The 22,623-nt window shown below is 39.6% G+C and overlaps 2 protein-coding genes across 2 annotated transcripts; both read left to right on the plus strand.

Annotated features, from left to right (window-relative positions):
* Positions 1 to 4,099: 4,099 nt before the first annotated feature.
* LOC110462722 (uncharacterized transmembrane protein DDB_G0289901-like) lies at positions 4,100 to 16,141 on the plus strand. The gene is made up of 4 exons (XM_021516829.1): positions 4,100 to 4,478; positions 12,482 to 12,728; positions 13,226 to 13,293; positions 13,824 to 16,141. Exons 1-4 carry the CDS (start codon positions 4,256 to 4,258, stop codon positions 16,139 to 16,141), a joined length of 2,856 nt encoding a protein of 951 aa, XP_021372504.1. The 5' UTR covers positions 4,100 to 4,255.
* A 2-nt stretch (positions 16,142 to 16,143) lies between these two features.
* On the plus strand, positions 16,144 to 20,893 carry LOC110462723 (keratin, type II cytoskeletal I-like). Its single transcript, XM_021516830.1, has 2 exons — positions 16,144 to 16,418; positions 20,725 to 20,893. Exons 1-2 carry the CDS (start codon positions 16,144 to 16,146, stop codon positions 20,891 to 20,893), a joined length of 444 nt encoding a protein of 147 aa, XP_021372505.1.
* The last annotated feature ends 1,730 nt before the right edge of the window (positions 20,894 to 22,623 follow it).

Consider the following 22,623-nt stretch of genomic DNA (forward strand, 5'->3'; position numbering starts at 1 on the left):
TTTTATAACGCCAAGAAAGTAATTTGTAGTTTTCGTTTGTCTGCGCACTGTTTAACAATTGAAACAGGAAGATACACTTAGCAGGCTGTTTCTAACCGTACATGCCCAATATGTACTACTGAAGTTGAAGATGAATACCATTTTGTTTTCATTTGTAAAGAATATGATTTCCTCCGACAAAAACTATTTAAACCGTATTACCGATGCAAGCCATCCATGTATAAACTTTTGAAATTACTTAGTACAGAAAATGTTACAGAACTGTATAAATTTGGGAATTTTTTGTGTAAAGCTATTGAAATTAGGTCACACCTCTTGTCTATGAAATGAGTGAATATACCTATTAGTGTATGGCTTGAACTTGACTTTGTATGACATTGCATTGTGCATAATACATGTAATGTAATATCAATAAGCTGTATTGCTTACGATAATAAAATAATTGAATTGAATTTCCCAATCATGATACCAGTCATCCTCGATACTCCAGGCGTGACGCTCACTTTCGCTCTCTGCACGTACGCTTTTAAGTAAGCATAACCCCAGGGCTCTCTGCACTTAACCCGGGGCCCTGGAGTATCGAGGATGGGTACCTGTAAGCCAATAGCTTATAATCATCGTGTCTAATGTTTGATACCTGTAACCACATGGATCAGAGAATTTGTTACAGCTATATTTGGACCTAAACTTAGGTGTTCAGAGTAATTTTACAAGTTTTAGGGGTTTAGATCAACTTTCGATTAAAATGCCATCCCTGATGATGCCTAGTAAGAGGTCAGAACATTGGGTGTGACATTTTTACCAAAAGTTGATTTAAACCCCTAAATTGTACAATTACCCTGAACACCTTAGTTTAGGTCCAAATGTGGCTGTAACAAATCATAAGGTCCTGTGTTTGATACCACTGAGTTTAACCGACAAAGTTTAATACCAAGTTACCAAGATTCAAGATTTTTTTATTGCGCACTGACACACAAAGTGTGTAACAAGAGGTCAAACAAAATAGCATCAATCTAATCAAACATGACGGAGAGAGTAGATAACACATCGACAGATTCAGCATTATTTAATGGACAGATTAAGCATTATTTCATGGACAGATTCAGCAATATTTCATAGACAGATTAAGCATTATTTCATGGACAGATTCAGCATTATTTCATGGACAGATTCAGCATTATTTCATGGACAGATTCAGCAATATTTCATAGATAGATTAAGCATTATTTCATGGACAGATTCAGGATTATTTCATGGACAGATTCAGCATTATTTCATAGATAGATTCAGCATTATTTCATGGTCAGATTCATCATCATCAAAGCAATCAGCATCATTTAATACATGTGAAACAGTAAGATTATACATCATTATTTCATACATGTGAAACAGTAAGATTATACATCATTATTTCATACATGTGAAACAGTAAGATTACACATCATTATTTCATACATGTGAAACAGTAAGATTACACATCATTATTTCATACATGTGAAACAGTAAGATTACACATCATTATTTCATACATGTGAAACAGTAAGATTACACATCATTATTTCATACATGTGAAACAGTAAGATTACACATCATTATTTCATACATGTGAAACAGTAAGATTACACATCATTATTTCATACATGTGAAACAGTAAGATTACACATCATTAGTTCACACATGTGAAACAGTAAGATTACACATCATTATTTCATACATGTGAAACAGTAAGATTACACATCATTATTTCACACATGTGAAACAGTAAGATTACACATCATTATTTCACACATGTGAAACAGTAAGATTACACATCATTATTTCATACATGAGAAACAGTAAGATCAACATCATTATTTCATACACGAGAAACAGTAAGATTACACATCATTATTTCATACATGAGAAACAGTAAGATTATACATGAACAGATTTACATTATTTCACACATGTAGAATACATGTACATGTGAACAGATTCAGCATTATTTCACACGAGTGAGAGTAGATTACACATGAAAAGATTCAGCATTATTTCATGCATGTGAAACAGTGAGACTATACATGAACGGATTAATCAGTATTGTTAAATACACAATTTTCACAGCAAATTATCTTCAGATTTGCTATAATGCAAAGTATAGTATTTTTGACATACTGATTTATTTCAATTGTTATTTTTTATAATTATTTGCAGTTTTACAAGAAATGTACTAACCCTTATGATTAATCGTTTGTTACATATTGTAAACATTCCTTTCATTTGATTGGCATTTGGGTTCGTGTCATAATATGTTGGAATACATTTTTTCCTTATCTGGCGTATGGATTCTTGTTGACATTTTAACAAATAATGAAATTCATCTCCTGTTTCATTTTTATTACACAAAGTACATTCTCTTTCCTCTCGAGGAATTCCCATCCAACGGCCAGTTTCTAGGGGCAGTGGGAAGTTTGACGAGCGAAATTTGCAAAACACAACACGATCCCTCTTGTATGTCAACCCTAGATCATTTAGTGTAGTTTTGATAAAATTCAGCCACTTCGAGTGAAATGCGCCCGTTTCGTGCATGTATAATATTATATAACTGACTCGATACTTTACCGTTTTCTGTTATTAGTTTGTGCCAAGATAAAATCATTCTACTTTTAATAGTATTTTCTAAAGGAAAACTTTCCGATCCTCCATATACGATATAATTAAGCGTAGATTTTCTTAAATTGAGAACGTTTTTTTTTTTTTTATTATTAATTCAAGATGTATCGTTTCCAGGAGGGTAATATTTTCGAATCCCCATATCTCTGACGCGTATAACAGTATAGGCAATATTAATGTTTCAAAAAGTTCAAACTGTAGGTCTGATTTTCCTATATAAAGCACATAATGCTTTCTAGGCTTGATTAGCTAGTTTCTTTTTCGCCTTACCAAAGTTTCCAGCATAGTTAAACAATAACCCAAGGTACGGATAAGAATCTATTTCAATTTCTTGAATAAATGTACTATTGATTTTCGATTTTCGTTTCGAAAAGACAACTATTTTAGATTTATTTGTATTAACATGTAATTTCCATATTTTACAATAATCGCCGAATACATCTAAAGCTTTCTGTAGACCCTCGGGTGATTCTGCAAGTACAACAGTCATTTTGACTAAGATTATCAATATCTTGGAGACATTTCGCCTCATTATTAATCAGGAACTCCTCTAGATCATTCAAGTAGATCGAAAATGGCGATACATTTTGTAACTAACAAAATTAGTTGGCTTCCTCCTACCCGACATTTCCTTTCGACGGGTCTCCTTGTGCACCGCTTTTATATGACATTAGATGTTACAAAAAAATACAGAAAAATAAACACGGAATACAGATAAAAAAAGTTGATAATTGGATAAAAACTGCAGTGACTGAACATTGTTTATAATTTTCAGAAACATTCCATTACACTCCCCTACACTTTTGTGTTATTATTCTTTTGAGGAGACATGGTAAATACATAATAAGAGTACTTTTTTAAGTAAATAGGTGGTCATTATAAGCTATCCTTGGCTGATACCATATTTTTTTTGAAAAATTATAATGATGTTAAGCGTCGATGGGATGGAGATGTAAATTTAAATGGCGGTAAAGTCAATGCTATATAAGCATCAGTTCTCATTCGAACTAAATTAAGGCATTTGATTTGTGATAGGAGTGTTAACCATATCCGCGATATATTTCGTGCATTACCGTGTATTGGCACCACGTCTCGTGACCGTGACGGTGGCGCCCCGCATTTGTACCGACGTCACCCAAAGGCGGAAGTAAAGTCATCCGGTCCGATGTGTAACCTGTCACTCATCAATCCATCAAGTTAGAGGCGGGTAGAATCTAGGGCACCAAAGGGGAAATCACAAAGAAAAAATAATAAAATCAAGGTTTATAAGGTCTGTATAAAAATTCAAAAATAATAATTCTTCCACAAAATTTATTAACAATTTACCAATATGCAAAAAAAAGAAATCCTTTTAAAATGAGCCTTTTCTCTCCTGCAATTGTCCAATATAAAAACGTTCATTTGATGACTGTATGTGCCTGAATGACGTCCGTGAGCCCCTTCGAGTTACCCGGAACCATCAGCAATGTATATATCTCCTGTAACACTGCGTAGCTGATTGGGAGCTATAGTCTGTATTGAAAAGTCGGGGCTGGTCCTCGGCGAAACACAAATGTGGAAATACAAGGGATTTTATACGAAAAACAATACTTTGTGATAAACTATGAATAAGTTTTGTATCTGTGTGGTTCTGGTGGCAACGGTGCTGGTCGCTGTACAAGCCTACAGTACCGGAGTACCCAGGAAAGGATGTAACTTAAAGAAACCATACCATATAAGGAGAAATTTTACAGACTGGAATTGGGAATATGCTCCTCAATTTTCGACGCCACCGTTTCGTATATTAACAAACACAACAGTTATAAAACCAGGGGATGCAGTGGAAGGTTGGTACTTAACTTCTGTTTCCAGCCAGAAAAAAAATCTTTTTATAAAAGAAATTACTGTCTGTTCACTGACTTACTTCTTCTTAAACAGCAAAAGTGCGATGTGTCCCGTAGTTATACAATTGAGAAACTGGGATATCTTTATTTCAACTTAATTTTCATATTCGAACACAGCAATAAACGAGATCTAGTCTTGTGATCAGTATCGATACTAACCTATGTTAAATACCATCTCAGTGTAATATTTAAGTATTATGAATGCTTAATTACTGGACATAGGCAAGCGCAGCACGCTAGCGCTATATATTGGTTTTGCCTCTGTTTATGAACTGAAAACAGTTCAATACTTATATTTACCATTTTTGGAATATGTTTATCTCATTGAAGATTTACCTTATTCAGTATTTAGATCATATACTGTATAACATCTTAAATGCTTGATGAATGTTCAGGGAAGTTCAGTGTTATCCAACGTAACAATTATGACGTCATTAAATGACTGATGGCATTCATAGCCTAATGAATGCCATCTGAATGTGATATTAATGGTTATATATTGAAACTGCCATACGAAGATAAATAAAGGATGATCTTTTATACGCAGAATATGATATACGTAGCTGGCAATGCCGTTAAAGAAGCAATACTTATATAACTCATATGTAGTGTACTTTGTAAAACGAGGCTAATTTTAAAACTAAAACAAAAAACAAAAGAAGAAGAATAAATAAAAAAATAAAAATTGCCACTGAAAGTTCCGAAATATTTCATAATGGCTTAATAATATTCCACAGTGACGTCACAAAACAGTCACAAACGGTCGTGTTGCGTCATCATACATACACCAATGTGTACGTGTAGCGTCATCATACCTACACCAATATGAACGTGTAGCGTCCTCATACTTTCATCGACGTGTAGCGTCACCTAGCATACCCATAACGATATATTACGTCATCATACCAACACCGGCGTTCAGCGTCATCATACCCACAACGGCGTGTAACTTCATCACACCAACACCAACGTTCAGCGTCATAATTCCCACACCGGCGTTCAGCGTCATCATATCCACACATACGTTAAGCGCCATCATACCCACACTAACTAGTTATGTCAACATCCCCACACAGACATGTTGGATCTATTACTATTGTTATCAGCGTTTTATTATTGAGCTTTGCATACCGATGTGGAGCATCATATCAAGGACTGTTATATTGTGACGTCACATTAAGAAAACGTCAGAGCGTCTGTGACTATGTTCATTTTTGTTATTTTCCACTCAAAATCCTGCTCTTTAATCGGTCTGTTTGATGTGAAAATAACAAAACTTATGAATATTCATAGTTGAGAAACATCAGTATGAATTTCACTGTGAAACCTAATGTTTTCACATGTGAAAAATATTATGAATTATTTACTAAGCACAACGACGCGTAGCGTTACATTATGATACTACACACCGACATGTGGAACTATAATTTATTGCTATCCACACTTGCATTTCAAAATCATTTATCTGAAAATATACTACAAACAAAGGCACGCAAATCACAACTTCTGAAAAAACGTGCGTATTTTAAAAATGACGACAAAAATTGTTTCAAAACAATCAATGATATCGTCGCAATGATAACGTCGGTCAGAACTTGTTGACTGATTAATATGACGTTGAATGAGTAAACGTCACTTCCTGTGGACAGGGAACTCTGATGATTTATATATGACGTTGAATGTGTGCAAGTCACTGCTTTTGGTAGGATATAACGGTGAGTTTCTGTGATGTTTAATGAGGAAACGTTATCACTTGTTGTGGTCAGAGTTTTCCAGTGAGTTGATATGACGTGGAATTAGTATACGTAACTTCCTGTGGATAGGGATTTCTGATGAGTTATATATGATGTTGAATGTGTGCAAGTCACTGCTTTTAGCAGGAGATACCGGTGAGTTTCTGTGACGTTTATTGAGGAAACCTAATCACTACCTGTGGACAGATAATTCTGATGAGGTAAATAGGACCTTGAAGGAATTCACGTCACTGCTTTTGGCAGGAGAAATAGGTAAGTTTCTGTGGCGTTTGATGAGGAAACGTCACCACCTCTTGTAGTCAGTGATTTCCGCTGAGTTGATATGACGTTGGTTAAGTAAACGTCATTGCTTTATGGACAATGCATTTCAGTGGGCTGGTATGACGTTTACAGGTAATACGTCACTGGTTTTGGAATTCCATTGAGTTGGTATGACGTTGAGTGAAAATACTGTTCCCGCCCACTGCTCGTAGGCTGGAACGGACAAAGATGACGGGCTCTTGTCCTGACTTTCTGGCCTAGTCCACATGGGGATCTATGACTCATTGCAGTTCCATCCAAACTTCTTTAAATCAGCTTATTTTAAGTCACCCTTTCGACACATGTTTCATTCACATTGTTGTACTTTTAGCCCTATTGACCATTATATGAACTACACTAACGGATACTTTCAGCATTTACGCATCACTGTCCCATTGTCTTCCAGCATTTGGCTTTTTCAATTTATCTTTTATCTAGATTTTTTTATTTTATTTATTTTTTTAACATATTTAAGCCTCCATATACCAATTGTTTACCTATACTAATACACAATACCAGATTACAGGTGTCGTCAATCAATCAATCAATCGATCGATCGTGTGACGTCAGAGCCGTAGGCTAGGATAACAAACTAGGCGACACTATCTTATCTGTTTGCACCCAGCCGCGGCACGTTGTACGTACTACGTATGACTGTCCAGTTTGACCTCGGGTGACCTCCACATACATCACGGGTGGCCAATGTTCGTATGCAAAGATAGTTCATGTATTACTGAAGTATATTATCAGTTAGAGGTCATTCTGGATTGATCTCGTTACAAATAGGACACTACATTATACTTACATTGACACAATTTTTTAATTATTGGCACGTGATTCCACACTAGACGGTGTCCTGGTGCAGCACTCGTGGACAATGTAATGCCGACAATCATAATATACAAATGTATGTTCTTATACAGATCTGATGTGCCATATCAACGTGCTAAGGTAGAATTCTACCTATACAAAGATTCACAGTGTCACACAGATACAGATACAGTACAATACGGTTTTTAATAATCGTAAATGAAATATAAGATTTAAAGTCATTACATCTATATTATGAAATAATACAAAATGCATCCACTAATGCTAAGTCCCCGATTTAATCCTTAATTAGACGTTATACAAAAACCCTGTTTAAAATACATTTTACCTTACCTACAACTTTCTATAAATCATAACCAATTAAAAATTCATAAATTTTCTTCTCTTGCTTAAAGCATAATAACTGCTTCCGCTGAGTCAGTGCCTCCATAAAGTCGCTGCCTCGTGTATTCTGGAGCGAAGACACTTTAAGAAAAGGGATTACGTGACACTCTATGATAGTGAATGGAGCGTTGCATTTCGACGAGAATGTTCTGTTGCATTTTGTTTGGGAAAATTGCGAAAACTATGCCCTTGAATATCGAAATTCCGCCATCTTGGCTCCGTATCCATTGTCTCCATTTTGACGTCATAAGATATTCTGGAAGTCCGTGACGTCATTTCATAATCATAATTATTGCGACGTTTTGAGATTTGAAGCAGTATATCGTGATCATATAACGACGTATACATTTGCATAATAATTGATATGGGGCATTAGTGACGTCATTAGTGACGTCACTGAATATTGTCGGTGCAATCGGTCCACCCGGAAACGAGGCGGTAAAATAGTAACCGCAGTCGTTAAAGGGATCTTTGCATATAAACTTTACCATAAGTGAGTTGAAGAGTAACAAGTTGTCTCAATCTAACACATTATATAATATTATTGATGAAAGGAAATGCTTCCGTTGGGAATTTCTATTGTCAAACCATCGATACTTCGTATAAACATTAGATAGGGAAACAAAAAATACATAATACAATGTATATCTTATTATAAAGTCATTATGTGTTGACCAACATATCACGGTCTGCAAAATTCTGATTTGTGTGACAATCGACCGATTCAAGCGTAGCTTTCTATTGTGCTCATTTTCAGTACTAGTATATAGCCAGCCTATACAGTAGACTAACGTACTTAACTGTAAACCGCGTTAGAAGTAGGCCACTGCTACAAATCTTGTTATAAAACCGCGGTGACAGAATCAGTTGTTGTTGTTAAATCCTACAGCAAAATTAGTCGTAGCTACTGTTATATTCTATAACCGAGTAAGCAGTAGACACATGTTCTGGTCTTATATCCTATAACCAAGTTAGCAGTAGCTCCTGTTATATCCTATAACCGAGTTAGCAGTAGCTACATACTGTTTTTTTTTATATCTTATAACCGCGATGTTACCTGATGTCGGTCATATCCTATAGAAACACCAACAGTAGCTCCATGTACAGTTGGCAAATTGTATAACCGTACACGTACTGCACTGTTTGTATATTGTATAACCACGTTAGTAGGAGCTACTGTTGTTCATTTTTAACCGCGTTATCAGTAACTACATGTACTGTTATTTGTTAACCGGTTAGCAGTAGCTACATGTACTGTTGTAATTTGTTAACCGGTGAGCAGTAGCTACATGTACTGTTGTAATTTGTTAACCGATTAGCAGTAGCTACATGTACATGTACTGTTGTTATTTGTTAACCGGTGAGCAGTATGTACATGTACTGTTGTTATTTGTTAACCACGTTAGCAGTAGCTACATGTACTGTTGTTATTTGTTAACCGGTTAGCAGTAGCTAAATGTATTGTTGTCATTTGTTAATCGGTAAGCAGTAGCTACATGTACTGTTGTTATTTGTTAACTGGTGAGCAGTAGCTACATGTCCTGTTGTCATTTGTTAACTGGTGAGCAGTAGCTACATGTACTGTTGTCATTTTGTTAACCGGTTAGCAGTAGCTACATGTAATGTTGTTATTTGTTAACCGGTTAGCAGTAGCTAAATGTATTGTTGTCATTTGTTAATCGGTAAGCAGTAGCTACATGTACTGTTGTTATTTGTTCACCGGTTAGCAGTAGCTACATGTACTGTTGTTATTTGTCAACCGGTGAGCAGTAGCTAAATGTATTGTTGTCATTGGTTAACCGGTAAGCAGTAGCTACATGTACTGATGTACTGTTGTCATTTGTTAACCGGTGAGCAGTAGCTACATGTACTGTTTGTCATTTGTTAACTGGTGAGCAGTAGCTACATGTACTGTTGTCATTTGTTTACCGGTGAGCAGTAGCTACATGTCCTGTTGTTATTTGTTAACCGGTGAGCAGTAGCTAAATGTATTGTTGTTATTTGTTAACCGGTAAGCAGTAGCTACATGTACTGATGTACTGTTGTCATTTGTTAACCGGTGAGCAGTAGCTACATGTACTGTTTGTCATTTGTTAACTGGTGAGCAGTAGCTACATGTACTGTTGTTATTTGTTAATCGGTTAGCAATAGCTACATGTACTGTTGTCAATTGTTTACCGGTGAGCAGTAGCTACATGTACTTGTACTGTTATTTGTTAACCGGTTAGCAGTAGCTACATGTAATGTTGTTATTTGTTAACCGGTTAGCAGTATCTACATGTACTGTTGTTATTTGTTAACCGGTTAGCAATAGCTACATGTACTGTTGTCAATTGTTTACCGGTGAGCAGTAGCTACATGTACTTGTACTGTTATTTGTTAACCGGTTAGCAGTAGCTACATGAACTGTTGTTATTTGTTAACCGGTGAGCAGTAGCTACATGGACTGTTGTCATTTTGTTAACCGGTTAGCAGTAGCTACATGTACTGTTATTTGTTAACCGGTTAGCAGTAGCTACATGCACTGTTGTCATTTGTTAACCGGTGAGCAGTAGCTACATGTAATGTTGTTATTTGTTAACCGGTTAGCAGTATCTACATGTACTGTTGTTATTTGTTAACCGGTGAGCAGGATGTACATGTACTGTTGTTATTTGTTAACCACGTTAGCAGTAGCTACATGTACTGTTATTATTTGTTAACCGGTTAGCAGTAGCTACATGAACTGTTGTTATTTGTTAACCGGTTAGGCGTAGCTACATGCACTGTTGTCATTTGTTAACCGGTGAGCAGTAGCTACATGTACTGTTTGTCATTTGTTAACTGGTGAGCAGTAGCTACATGTCCTGTTGTCATTTGTTAACTGGTGAGCAGTAGCTACATGTACTGTTGTTATTTGTTAACCGGTGAGCAGTAGCTAAATGTATTGTTGTCATTTGTTAACCGGTAAGCAGTAGCTACATGTACTGTTGTTATTTGTTAACTGGTGAGCAGTAGCTACATGTACTTGTACTGTTATTTGTTAACCGGTTAGCAGTAGCTACATGAACTGTTGTAATTTGTTTGCCGGTGAGCAGAAGCTACATGTACTGTTGTTATTTGTTAACCGGAGAGCAGTAGCTACATGTACTGATGTAATTTGTTAACCGATTAGCAGTAGCTACATGTACATGTACTGTTGTTATTTGTTACCCGGTGAGCAATAGCTACATGTACTGTTTTCATTTGTTAACCGGTAAGCAGTAGCTACATGTACTGTTGGTATTTGTTAACCGGTGAGCAGGAGCTACATGTACTGGTGTAATTTGTTAACCGGTGAGCAGGAGCTACATGTACTGGTGTAATTTGTTAACCGGTGAGCAGAAGCTACATGTACTGTTGTAATTTGTTAACTGGTGAGCAGTAGCTACATGTACTGATGTAATTTGTTAACCGATTAGCAGTAGCTACATGTACATGTACTGTTGTTATTTGTTAACCGGTTAGCAAATTTGTTAACCGGTGAGCAGTAGCTACATGTACTGTTGTAATTTGTTTGCCGGTGAGCAGAAGCTACATGTACTGTTGTAATTTGTTAACCGGTGAGCAGTAGCTACATGTACTGTTGTAATTTGTTAACCGGTGAGCAGTAGCTACATGTACTGTTGTCATTTGTTAACCGGTGAGCAGTAGCTACATGTACTGTTGTCATTTGTTAACCGGTGAGCAGTAGCTACATGTACTGTTGTAATTTGTTAACTGGTGAGCAGTAGCTACATGTAATGTTGTTATTTGTTAACCGGTGAGCAGTAGCTACATGTACTGTTGTAATTTGTTAACTGGTGAGCAGTAGCTACATGTAATGTTGTTATTTGTTAACCGGTGAGCAGTAGCTAAATGTACTGTTGTCATTTGTTAACCGGTGAGCAGTAGCTAAATGTATTGTTGTCATTTGTTAACCGGTGAGCAGTAGCTACACGTACTGTTGTAATTTGTTAACCGGTGAGCAGTAGCTACATGTACTATTGTAATTTGTTAACCGGTGAGCAGTAGCTACATGTACTGTTGTCATTTTGTTAACCGGTTAGCAGTAGCTATATGTACTATTATTATTTTTTAACCGCGTTAGCAGTAGCTACATGTACTGTTATTAATTTTTAACCGTGTCAGCTGTAGCTACATTTACTGTGATTAATTTTTTAAGTGCGTCAGCAGTAGATTCATGTGCATGTACTGTTGTTTTGTTCTTTCAGCAGCTCACTGCTATAAATCACAAATTGTGATTGTAATATATCAATACGTAAACAACAACCCGTCGTTGTTGTCATATTCACAAAACCTTTGCTACTGTTGTTCCCATGTCAAATAATGGAAGTATCAGTTTTATCATCTATAATCGATTACGCATTGGTAACAGTTGATGTGTAACCAGTTGGAACTGTTGTGTCATTGGAAACAAATGTTACTAGTTTGCGCTCGAAGGTATTGTTGTTTTGATTTCATTAGTAGTTTTATCGACGCACTTTGTTGCCTTTTTAATGTAGCAGATAGCGAGTTTTAAAGGATGTCTGGTATTACATAGCCATGTTTGCAACGGTTTGTTATTTCGGGTCGAAAAAGCGGTTTGTCTCGAAACTGAAATTGAGTGTGAATACATGTACACATTTTTAAACACGATATTTATTCCTCTGTCAATAGTTACGATTTCCCCGAAGACGAAACAAGATGCCTTTAAAGGCTTCTTCCTCCAAGTGGTTCCAGAGAAGAGTCTTTTCGACGTCCCGCGCGGGAGGTGGACAGCTGACGGAATGGCCCGCCCTTTCCGATGTCAAATGGTCGACGGTGACAGCATCAGTCACGCGAACAGCAGGTGGAAGGGCAACATCACCATGATCTGGCACGCGCCAACAGACTTCGATGACTTACAGGACAACCTAGTAGTTAGGTGTGTGTACATGGTTACCATGGTGATTCATACATTACTTGTCTTGTTCCTGAAAATTCAACCAATGTTGGCCCTCTTATTTAGTGGGTTTTTTTAAATTCGGGGAACGTATTCGGCATACATAACTTCATGATTATAGTTACCACAAGTGGTGTTTATATCAATTGCTACTTTGTAAGTTTATATATATATATAAACATACAAATCGAATATCTATATATACAAATATATGTACCTCTTTCCCCATATATCTTTGGAAGTAATACGCATCCAACCAACATTTGTTTTCTCGGATCCAATGCCCATATTGGAGCATACTATCGTTAATTTACTTAAAAGACCTATATTCCTTTCTTCAGGTTTTGCTTAATTTAGGTTATTTTTGCAATTTCGGTTTATTTACGGCTTTTGACTTATGATAAACGTTTGACGACATTCCACTTCCGGTGTACAATAGCGACTCTGCCTGTGTACAATTATCCTGCTTTTCCTTACAGGGGCTCCATTGTCCGAACGTATGACGAATACTGGGAGAGTGTCCAGTCCAAGCCGTTGATGATAGATCGTAAGTTTATTGTTTGGTCATGTCTAGATTTCCTAAACATTGTTTTACTAGTACTTGAGATTTTTTTCCCGATTTGGTCCAGCTTTCTATGATGACCTAAATGGTGCTCACCTGGACGTATCAACTCCTAACCTGTCCAAATACAGAAAACAATTCTCTGTGAATTGTTTTTTTTTATACAGAAGTCTGATCAGATGATAGAACAATCTTTTTCATAACTTATTAAGGTGTGATCGGTTTTAGTTCAAGTTACAGCCAGAAAAAATGCATAATCTTTGTTAGCTCAGATTTACTTTTGATCACGTCACATACGTCCGCCTACATGCATTGTTGTACCCTTACCAAAGCCTTGGGAAATATATGCGGTCTAGGGGATTCAAAAAAAATAATGCTATATCCCTCACCCAGACATTAACAATAAAGTGTTACAATAATGATTTAAAATTATCACAAATGATATCGTGATTGATTAAACAACAAAACTTCACTAGTGTCATATTTGTTGAACGTCGTTGATGTTTTTGTTTCAGAAATTAAAGACTCGCAGGCCAAAAGTGATCTACTTGCCCAGCTTGCAAAAGAGTTCGGGAGTGACAAAGCAGGACAGCTGTTGGCTATCTTAGAGGTTAAGGTCATGGAGGACGACTTGGCGGGAATAACCTCTACCTCCGTAACAGACAATAGTGCCACAAGTGGCGCAACGGGTGGTACTGGTGGTACCGGTGGTACCGGTGGTACCGGTGGTACCGGTGGCGCGACTGGTGTGGCCACCACCATGGCTCCCCCGGCTACCACTCCTCCACCACCATCAACCAACGTAAACAATAAGATCGAAGAGGTAGCTGATGGAGATGAAGGATTGCTGTCAAAGGTTACTGGTCTTGTCAAAAACCCTATGATCCTAAGCACTGTGAAGAGTCTGATGGGCGGCGGCAGCGACAGTGGAGGCGGAGGGCTAGGCGGACTGGCCAGTCTGGCAGGGAGCGTTCTTGGCGGAGGAGGAGGTGGTGGTTCTGGTGGTCTTATTTCGAGCATGCTCGGAGGCGGTGGAGGTGGAGGACTACTGTCCAGCATGCTCGGTGGAGGCGGTGGAATGGGCGGACTGACCAGCTTGATTCCAATGCTTGGGGCCGGTAAGATGTTGTCTGGCATGCTTGGAGGGGGAGGAAGTGACCGAGGCGGAGGCGGGGGATTTCTTTCTTCTCTTCTCGGAGGTGGTAGCAGCAGAAAAAATAACGACGATATGTTTGGAGGTATGGGAGGTATGTCAGGAGGTATGCCAGGAGGTATGTACGTCGGACAGCAAGGCATGATGGGACGACCTTCCCAAGGTATGAATGGAATGATGGGATCGGGAGGAGGCGCCGGGGGAGGAGCGTCATCTGGCGGAAACCCCCTAGCAAGCATATTGGGTAATCCTGGCGCAATGGCTGGTATATCTTCCATGTTACAAAACATGGGAGGATCCCCGACAGGAGGGAGCGCGGGAGGAGGAGGTGGCGGAGGCGGTGGAAGTCTCATGAACATGCTTGGGATATCGGACCCATCAGGTGGAGGAGATTTAAGTCGGCCCAGACCGGAACTCTTAGAAAATCCACAGGGCACTAAAGCCCAACCAGGTCCTAACGCCGGCCTGAATAACGCGCTCTCTCAGGTCATGGGAATGCTGGGAGGATCCAGTGGATCTGGAGGTCCATCCAATGGTGGCTCCTCTCAATGGCAGAACCAAAACCAGCAATATCAACAGGGAGGATATTATCCCCAACAGCAGCAGTATCCACAGGACCAATATTACAATCAGAATCAACAGTACCAACAAGGCCAGTACTATCCACAAAACAATCAACAAGGCGGAAATCAATTGAGTAACCAAGGGCAACAAAATGGATTTGGCAGTAGTCAGTGGGGCAATCAAGGACAACAGAGTGGAAATAATGGAAATCAGTGGGGTAACCAAGGATTTAACGGTAACCAAATGAGTAACCAAGGAAACCAAGGATCAAACGGAAATCAGTGGGGAAACCAAGGATCTAACGGTAATCAGTGGGGTAACCAGGGAAACCAAGGATCTAACGGAAATCAGTGGAGTAACCAAGGAAACCAAGGACCTGGGGGAAATCAGTGGAGTAACCAAGGAAACCAGGGACCTGGCGGAAATCAGTGGAGTAACCAAGGAAACCAGGGACCTGGCGGAAATCAGTTGAGTAACCAAGGAAACCAGGGACCTGGCGGAAATCAGTGGAGTAACCAAGGAAACCAGGGACCTGGCGGAAATCAGTGGAGTAACCAAGGAAACCAGGGACCTGGCGGAAATCAGTGGAGTGACCAAGGAAACCAGGGACCTGGCGGAAATCAGTGGAGTAACCAGGGAAATCAAGGATTTAACGGAAATCAGTGGGGTAGCCAAGGAAACCAGGGATCTAATGGAAATCAATGGAATAACCAGGGACCACCCCCTGGAAATCAGGTCAACAACGAACAACAAAACGGCTTCGGTGATCTTCAATTCAACAATCAAGGTCAGTCAAACCAAAATGGGTTCCAACCACCAAATGGTAACGACATGTTCGCTCCACCTCCATCCGGTAATGGATTTGGATTAGGAGGAAACACTGGTGCTTCTGGCCCAGCTGTGCAGCCACCAAACTCACAGGGCCCACCCCCACCTTCTGGTGGTGGAAGTGGTTTCCCTCCAGGAGGTGCACTGGACAACCTCCTCAATAACGGTGGTTCTCCTGGAGGTGGATTGGACCTGAATGGACTCTTGGGAGGTGGACTCGGCAACATTTTAGGAGGAGGATCGGCCGGCGGGGGCGGCGGGGGTGGCGGCGNTCAGACGGACAACTAGACATGGGGAGTATACAGAATCTCATTAGCGACCCTGGAGTGATGAACCAAGTGAGCGGAATGCTGGAGTCACTAGGGGGAGCTGGTGGGGGAGCCGGGGGATTAGGTGATATGCTTGGGGGACTCATGGGAGAAGACGGGGGAGGCCTGCAGGACATGTTGGGAGGACTTATGGGAGAGGATGGGGGCGGGCTGCAGGATATGCTTGGAGGCCTGATGGGAGGGGGAGGAGGCGGAGGAGGAGGTGGCGGTATGGATTTAAGTAGTATCATGGGAATGTTAGGATAAAACTAAGCGATCCGATATTCCATTCAAAAGAGCAGAAGTTTTAGTCTACATTGGATCCATGAAATCTGACAGCCACTTATACGGTCACATACTTAGATTGTCACACTGCACATAACAAAGGGAGGGCCAATCGGACAACTCTTTTAGTAAAGTTGAACTGTGCAACCCATTTCTATATCGAACAATATACTAATAAGATATTTGTTGATTTTACGAAAAATTATTTGATAGTTCAATAAGAAATTTTACGAATGACCGGTTAATTGTTTCTCAAATTGATAACAACATAGCAAGACAAAAGATAAAACCATACACATAACGGCAGAAGATATATTAGAAACGTGATTATTGTTTTATAGTCGTTTTTGTATTAAGGTAGAGAGTCCCATCGCAGAGACGTGCTGTATCTCCAACGAAGAAGAGTTCCAATCTGTTCCAATTTTCTGACTCGGAGTTGCTTCCCTTTTTTCTCTCGCAAAGAAATATATACGCATAATATTATTTTTTCATAAAAAAATCTCCGCTTTAGTAATTTGAACCCCGACCTTCTCGATAATAAAGCAGGGAGACACTAAGGCCCGCAATCTATATTGACCTTGTTAGGAACTTAGAGGTATCAATATACATTTTACGATAAATATCTGTTCAATGCCTTTATACGATAGATAATGTTTGGCCTCTCTACCTTAATTATATTACTTTTGATAATAAGTAGGTCTCCGGACTTAGGTGTTTGTATCCACAGTGGACAACACATATCCGAATATACACTAGCGTTTACAATCTTGCAAAGGTCGTATAATTTATTCATTTTTTTTCTATTTCTACTTTGTTATTTCTTTGTTTTGAAGTTTGACCGTCTGACACAAGATACGTGTACATAACTCCTATTATTTATTTTTACAAATAAAAAAAATCGCAAAGCTTAATTAATAAAACGTGTTGTTGATATTCTTTTATTTAACGATCCCCGTCCCACCGAATGACTTATAGAATCTTCCCCTACCTTGAGGGTGTGAAAGAGAAAGGTTTAACCCGAGGGATGGTATTCTTGATTGTCTTACCCGAGTCTTTGACGATTTTTCCAGAATATCATCCCGAGGTTTGGTCATTTCTCTGTCACACCCTAAAAGTAGGGGATGATTGATTTTCTCCCATCCTGTATCACTCACAAATCAGCGATCATTGCATGAAATATGAGCGTTAATTGCATGTTTCCCAGCAAAGCCAGAGTTGTCGTCCATGGTCTGGTACTGTTGACTTGACGTCGATGCATTGGTGACGTGTCGTCATACTATTGTTATGACTTAGATCTGTATCAGGCTATCACCCCCTAGGGGTGGCAAGCTGTGCTTTCCCGGCTTGATAGGGAGTCACACCCGTGAAAAGTGGAAGAAAATGCAATGGATATTTCCGTTGTAGTTTTTCATACATACAGGGCCCTCTCCCCTTAAGGTATAGGTGCCACTCCAGTTATAATCTCGAAGAAGAGTTCCACTTTTTTTACAATGGAATATTCTCATTTCTGTGTAAAAAATGGAACAACCAAAAGGATTGTTTTCTGACTTCGAGTAACTTACCTGCAGTTTTGTTGGGAGGTGAAACTTTAAAACCAGCTAAGGTCACATTTTACAATGGGAGGTGACACTTTAAAACCAGAGGTGACACTTTACAACAGGAGGTCACACTTTACAACAGGAGGTGACACTTTACAACAGGAGGTGACACTTTACAACAGGTGGTCACACTTTACAACAGGAGGTCACACTTTACAACAGGAGGTCACACTTTACAACAGGAGGTCACACTTTACAACAGGAGGTGACACTTTACAACATGAGGTCACACTTTACAACAGGAGGTGACACTTTACAACAAGAGGTGACACTTTACAACAGGAGGTGACACTTAACAACAGGAGGTGTCACTTTACAACAGGAGGTTACACTTTACAACAGGAGGTCACACTTTACAACAGGAGGTTACACCCTACAACAGGAGGTCACACTTTACAATGGGAGGTGACACTTTACAACAGGAGGTGACACACTTTACAACTAGAGGCGCACCTTATAACAGGAGGTCACACATTACAACAGGAGGTCACACTTTACAACAGGAGGTCACACTTTCCAACAGGAGGTCAAACTTTACAACAAGAGGTCACACTTTACGACATGAGGTTACACTTTACAATGGGAGGTGACACTTTACAACTAGAGGCGCACTTTACAACAGGAGGTCACACTTTATAACAGGAGGTCACACTTTACAACAGGAGGTCACACTTTACAACAAGAGGTCACACTTTACAACAGGAGGTTACACTTTACAATGGGAGGTGACACTTTACAACAGGAGGTCACACTTTACTTTACAACAGGAGGTCATACTTTACAACAGGAGGTCACACTTTACAACAGGAGGTCACACTTTAAAACAAGAGGTCACACTTTACAACAGGAGGTCACACTTTACAACAAGAAGTCACACTATACAACAGGAGGTTACACTTTACAACTTCCTCACATCCAACCCTCTATAACACCCATTACAATGAGCCAGCTACCCATTAGCCCCCTCTTGTTATCTCCTTACTTCTTAACCTCCTATCTGTAGCCCCCTTCCTGAACACCGCTTAACCATTGTCCACCTCGCATTAACAATCATATTGAGATGAGCCTTCTTCCTGCTAGCGCCCTAGTTTTTTTTATCCCACTACCCGATAACCCCCCTAATTATTGTGCCCCTTAGCCGTAATTTCCACCCTAATAACCTCCTACTTTTTGCTTCCTGTTATAGAAGCCGCTTCCCAATGAGCCCTGGTACCTGTTAACCTCGTACTTGTTGCCAACTAAATGTTTACCCTCCTTCTTGTTAGCCCCTACCCATTAGCTACACACCTTTTACCCCTATGCAACTTGGTAACATCCATATCAATAAGCCCCCTATCTGAAACTCATTGGCTTCTGTTCATTATCCCCAAACCAGTAGTCCCATATCAGTTAGCGAAACTTGTTGTTTGCCTCCTACTTATTAGCCCCCTACACAAAAGCCCTACATCCCATATCAGTTAGCCTCTCAGTTGCCCCCACCCCTACCCTTACTGCTTGTCCTCCAGTTGAGTGCCTGTAAGCCCCATACCCTAGTTCCTGTTGGCCCAATATGAAACATACTGTAACCATTAGTTCATTTTAAGCTATTGCTAGACCATTGTTTACTTTATACTGAATCGATTAAATAAACGGTATACTTCACATCCCTAGGTCCGAAGAGTTAGGTTAGCTTATGCTTCTTGCTAGCATTTGTCATCTGACAGCGTCAACTTTCCCTTTTAAAGGATCCCTTGAACAAAGAAACAGTAGATTAAATAAAATAAAAATACGGCTACGCTAAGGGCAGAGGGACCTGGTATATGGATATATATAGGCATATAAATATAGACTAATAAATGCTGTTCTCAGCTTCTTTTAATAGAAAAAAAAGACCAGGTGAGCTATAAGAACAGTAAGCCTAATTTTTTGGATTATTGACCCCTGTTCCTTTGAAAATTAATTTGATGTCATGACTTTTTGCAAACTTTGTAGTATTTCATGGCAGCGAGCTACTGGCCAATTATCAATTTATGATTCTAGACCTTCGAAATTTACAGAAGAAGTTGTTTGAACGTTTTAACAATTTTGACCCTGTGACCCTGACGGAAGATCAATGCAATCTTTATTGAGCTTAATTCTAGATAGCTAAAATGACGTGACCCAACACCCTATTGTAGAATTGGTGGTTGTGTTGTTGTAAGTGATAGAGTCAGTGCATGTGGTATCATTTTGGATGTTGCTGAGCTTCCATGATAAAGTATCCCTCAAGGTGGTATCGGTCCCAGTGATTGCATCCTTCCCACTGGTTTTGTCTGTCCTGGTGGTGTTCCTCTATGTGAAGGTTTCAGTCTTAGCGGTGGAATCGTTCACAGTGCTTGTGTCCTTCCTAAGGGTGTTGTCTGTCCTGGTGTTGTCCCTTTATGTGTTAGGTGTCAGACACAATGGTGGCGTCATTCCTGCTGTTGTCTTCATTCCTTGTGGCTTCATCAGTGCTCGTGTTAATGTCTTCGTGTGGTGTTGTGATTCTTAGCGGTGGCTGCTGGCATCTCTTATAGTAATGATGTCTCCTTGGGTGATGGTGTCAACCTTCCATGTGTTTTTGTCCTCCTTAGTAGTTGTGTCAATCCTGACAGTAGTACCTCTTCTACTAGGACTGACTATGCGCCTGTGAGGACACAACCATGACTGATGGCACCACTAGGAGGGACATCATCACCACAAGGACTGATGCCACCACTAGGAGGGACACCATCACCACAAGGACTGATGCCAACACTATGAGGGACACTATCACCACAATGACTGATGCCACCACTAGGAGGGACACCATCACCCCCAGGATGATGCCACCACTAGGAGGGACACCATAACCACCAGGATGATGCCACCACTAGGAGGGACACCACCACCACAAGGACTGATGCCACCACTGGGAGGGACACCATCACCACCAGGATGATGCCACCTCTAGGAGGGACACCATCACCACCAGGATGATGCCACCACTAGGAGGGACACCGTCACCACAAGGACTGATGCCACCACTATGAGGGACACTATCACCACAATGACTCATGCCACCACTAGGAGGGACACCATCTCCACAAGGACTGATGCCACCACTAGGAGGGACACCATCACCACCAGGATGATGCCACCACTAGGAGGGACACCATCACCACCAAGACTGATGCTACTTACAGGACTGATGCTACAAGACCTATTCAGGCATCACCAGTAGTGGCATCCCTCCTGATGACTTGACTTGACCCAATTCCAATGTCAGAAATGTGCTTGCCAACAGTATTCAATAGAGGTGAGCATCTCACCTATTTAAAGAGCAGGGGGACTTATACAGACCTAGCCGTGCCATTCTTCATATATATCCTGAACATTTTATTGAGTTATCTTCAGATAGCTAAAGTTATGACCCAGACAATGACTTTGAATTTGAAATCAATGTGACCATGATTTTCTTGCAATCCTACATGTATTCCTATAGTTTCATTGAGTTATCTTTAGTGTGTCAAAACTTATGGCCCAGACATGTACAGTGAATTCGGACTTTGAAATCAATGTGACAATGACCTAGGCCGTAATGACCCTAAAGTAGTACACAACCGGCTTATCGTCCTAAATATATCCCTTAAACGTTATTGATATATATTCAGTGCATCAAACATCTGGGGCTCAGGCAACAAATTTAAACTTTGACTTAAATGTGACCATGACCTTGGCTGCGTTGACCCCAGAGTAGTACCCTACACACCGCCTTACCATCCTTTATTTATCCCTTAAATCATATTGAGATATCTTAGACAAATCTGACCTTTGATCTCAATGTGACCATGATCTTGGATGGAACAACAAACAGATGGACAGCAGCTATGTTCTCTTTGAATTTTTTTCAGGGAGCATACAGAAACAAGTGTTGTATTGTTCACCTTGATGTTTAAACAATTAAGGCAAAATCTTCTCATTAAAAGTATAATATTGCAAATGTGTCCTCAACCAGTGTTCTCCCCAGGCTGGTACCGTTACGCATGAATTTTGAGCCGCTACGCATCACCATTTTACCGTTACGCATACATTTGACCGTTAATCATTGAGAGGTACATCACATCACAAATACGACTGGGACATAAAGGTCTCACAAATTGATAACCTCTTCTCCCCTTTCTAATTAGACTCACCCTCAATATACTAGCCTTTTATTGTTCTTTAGGATCGACACCCTGATCAACGAACTCTGCCCTGGGAGTAGATTTGCCTGTGGGGATGTGAACGACCCATAGATGTGAACTGAACTGATGTCCGTTGCATTTATCTCTTTGTCGGTGCTTCAAGACTTTTTTATTTCAGTTTTTTCCACAGTCACAAAAAGTAAATATGCGGATATTTTCTGAAGATCTTTTTTGTCATCAACCCGGTTCTGTTGATATTTCTAACGGGAGATATCTTCAAAAAAGATATCATTTAAAATTTCATCAGCTTTGATTTCTATTTGTTGAGAATATGAACGAAATAATTGACATTTTTGAAAGTCTGGATATAGTCTTTACATTATTTATGCATCACGTACCACTCATAAAAGAAGCAA

The sequence above is a fragment of the Mizuhopecten yessoensis genome, unplaced genomic scaffold, assembly GCF_002113885.1.
Source record: "Mizuhopecten yessoensis strain PY_sf001 unplaced genomic scaffold, ASM211388v2 scaffold10829, whole genome shotgun sequence".
Classification (NCBI taxonomy): Eukaryota; Metazoa; Mollusca; class Bivalvia; order Pectinida; family Pectinidae; genus Mizuhopecten; species Mizuhopecten yessoensis.

What these genes read in the sequence shown, in the direction of transcription:
- LOC110462723 (XM_021516830.1), top strand. Translation starts at nt 16,144, where the DNA reads ATGGGGAGTATACAGAATCTCATTAGCGACCCTGGAGTGATGAACCAA. An exon ending in TTAAGTAGTATCATGGGAAT is followed by an intron (nt 16,419 to 20,724) that starts GTTAGGATAAAA and finishes TGGCACCACTAG; the next exon opens with GAGGGACATCATCACCACAA.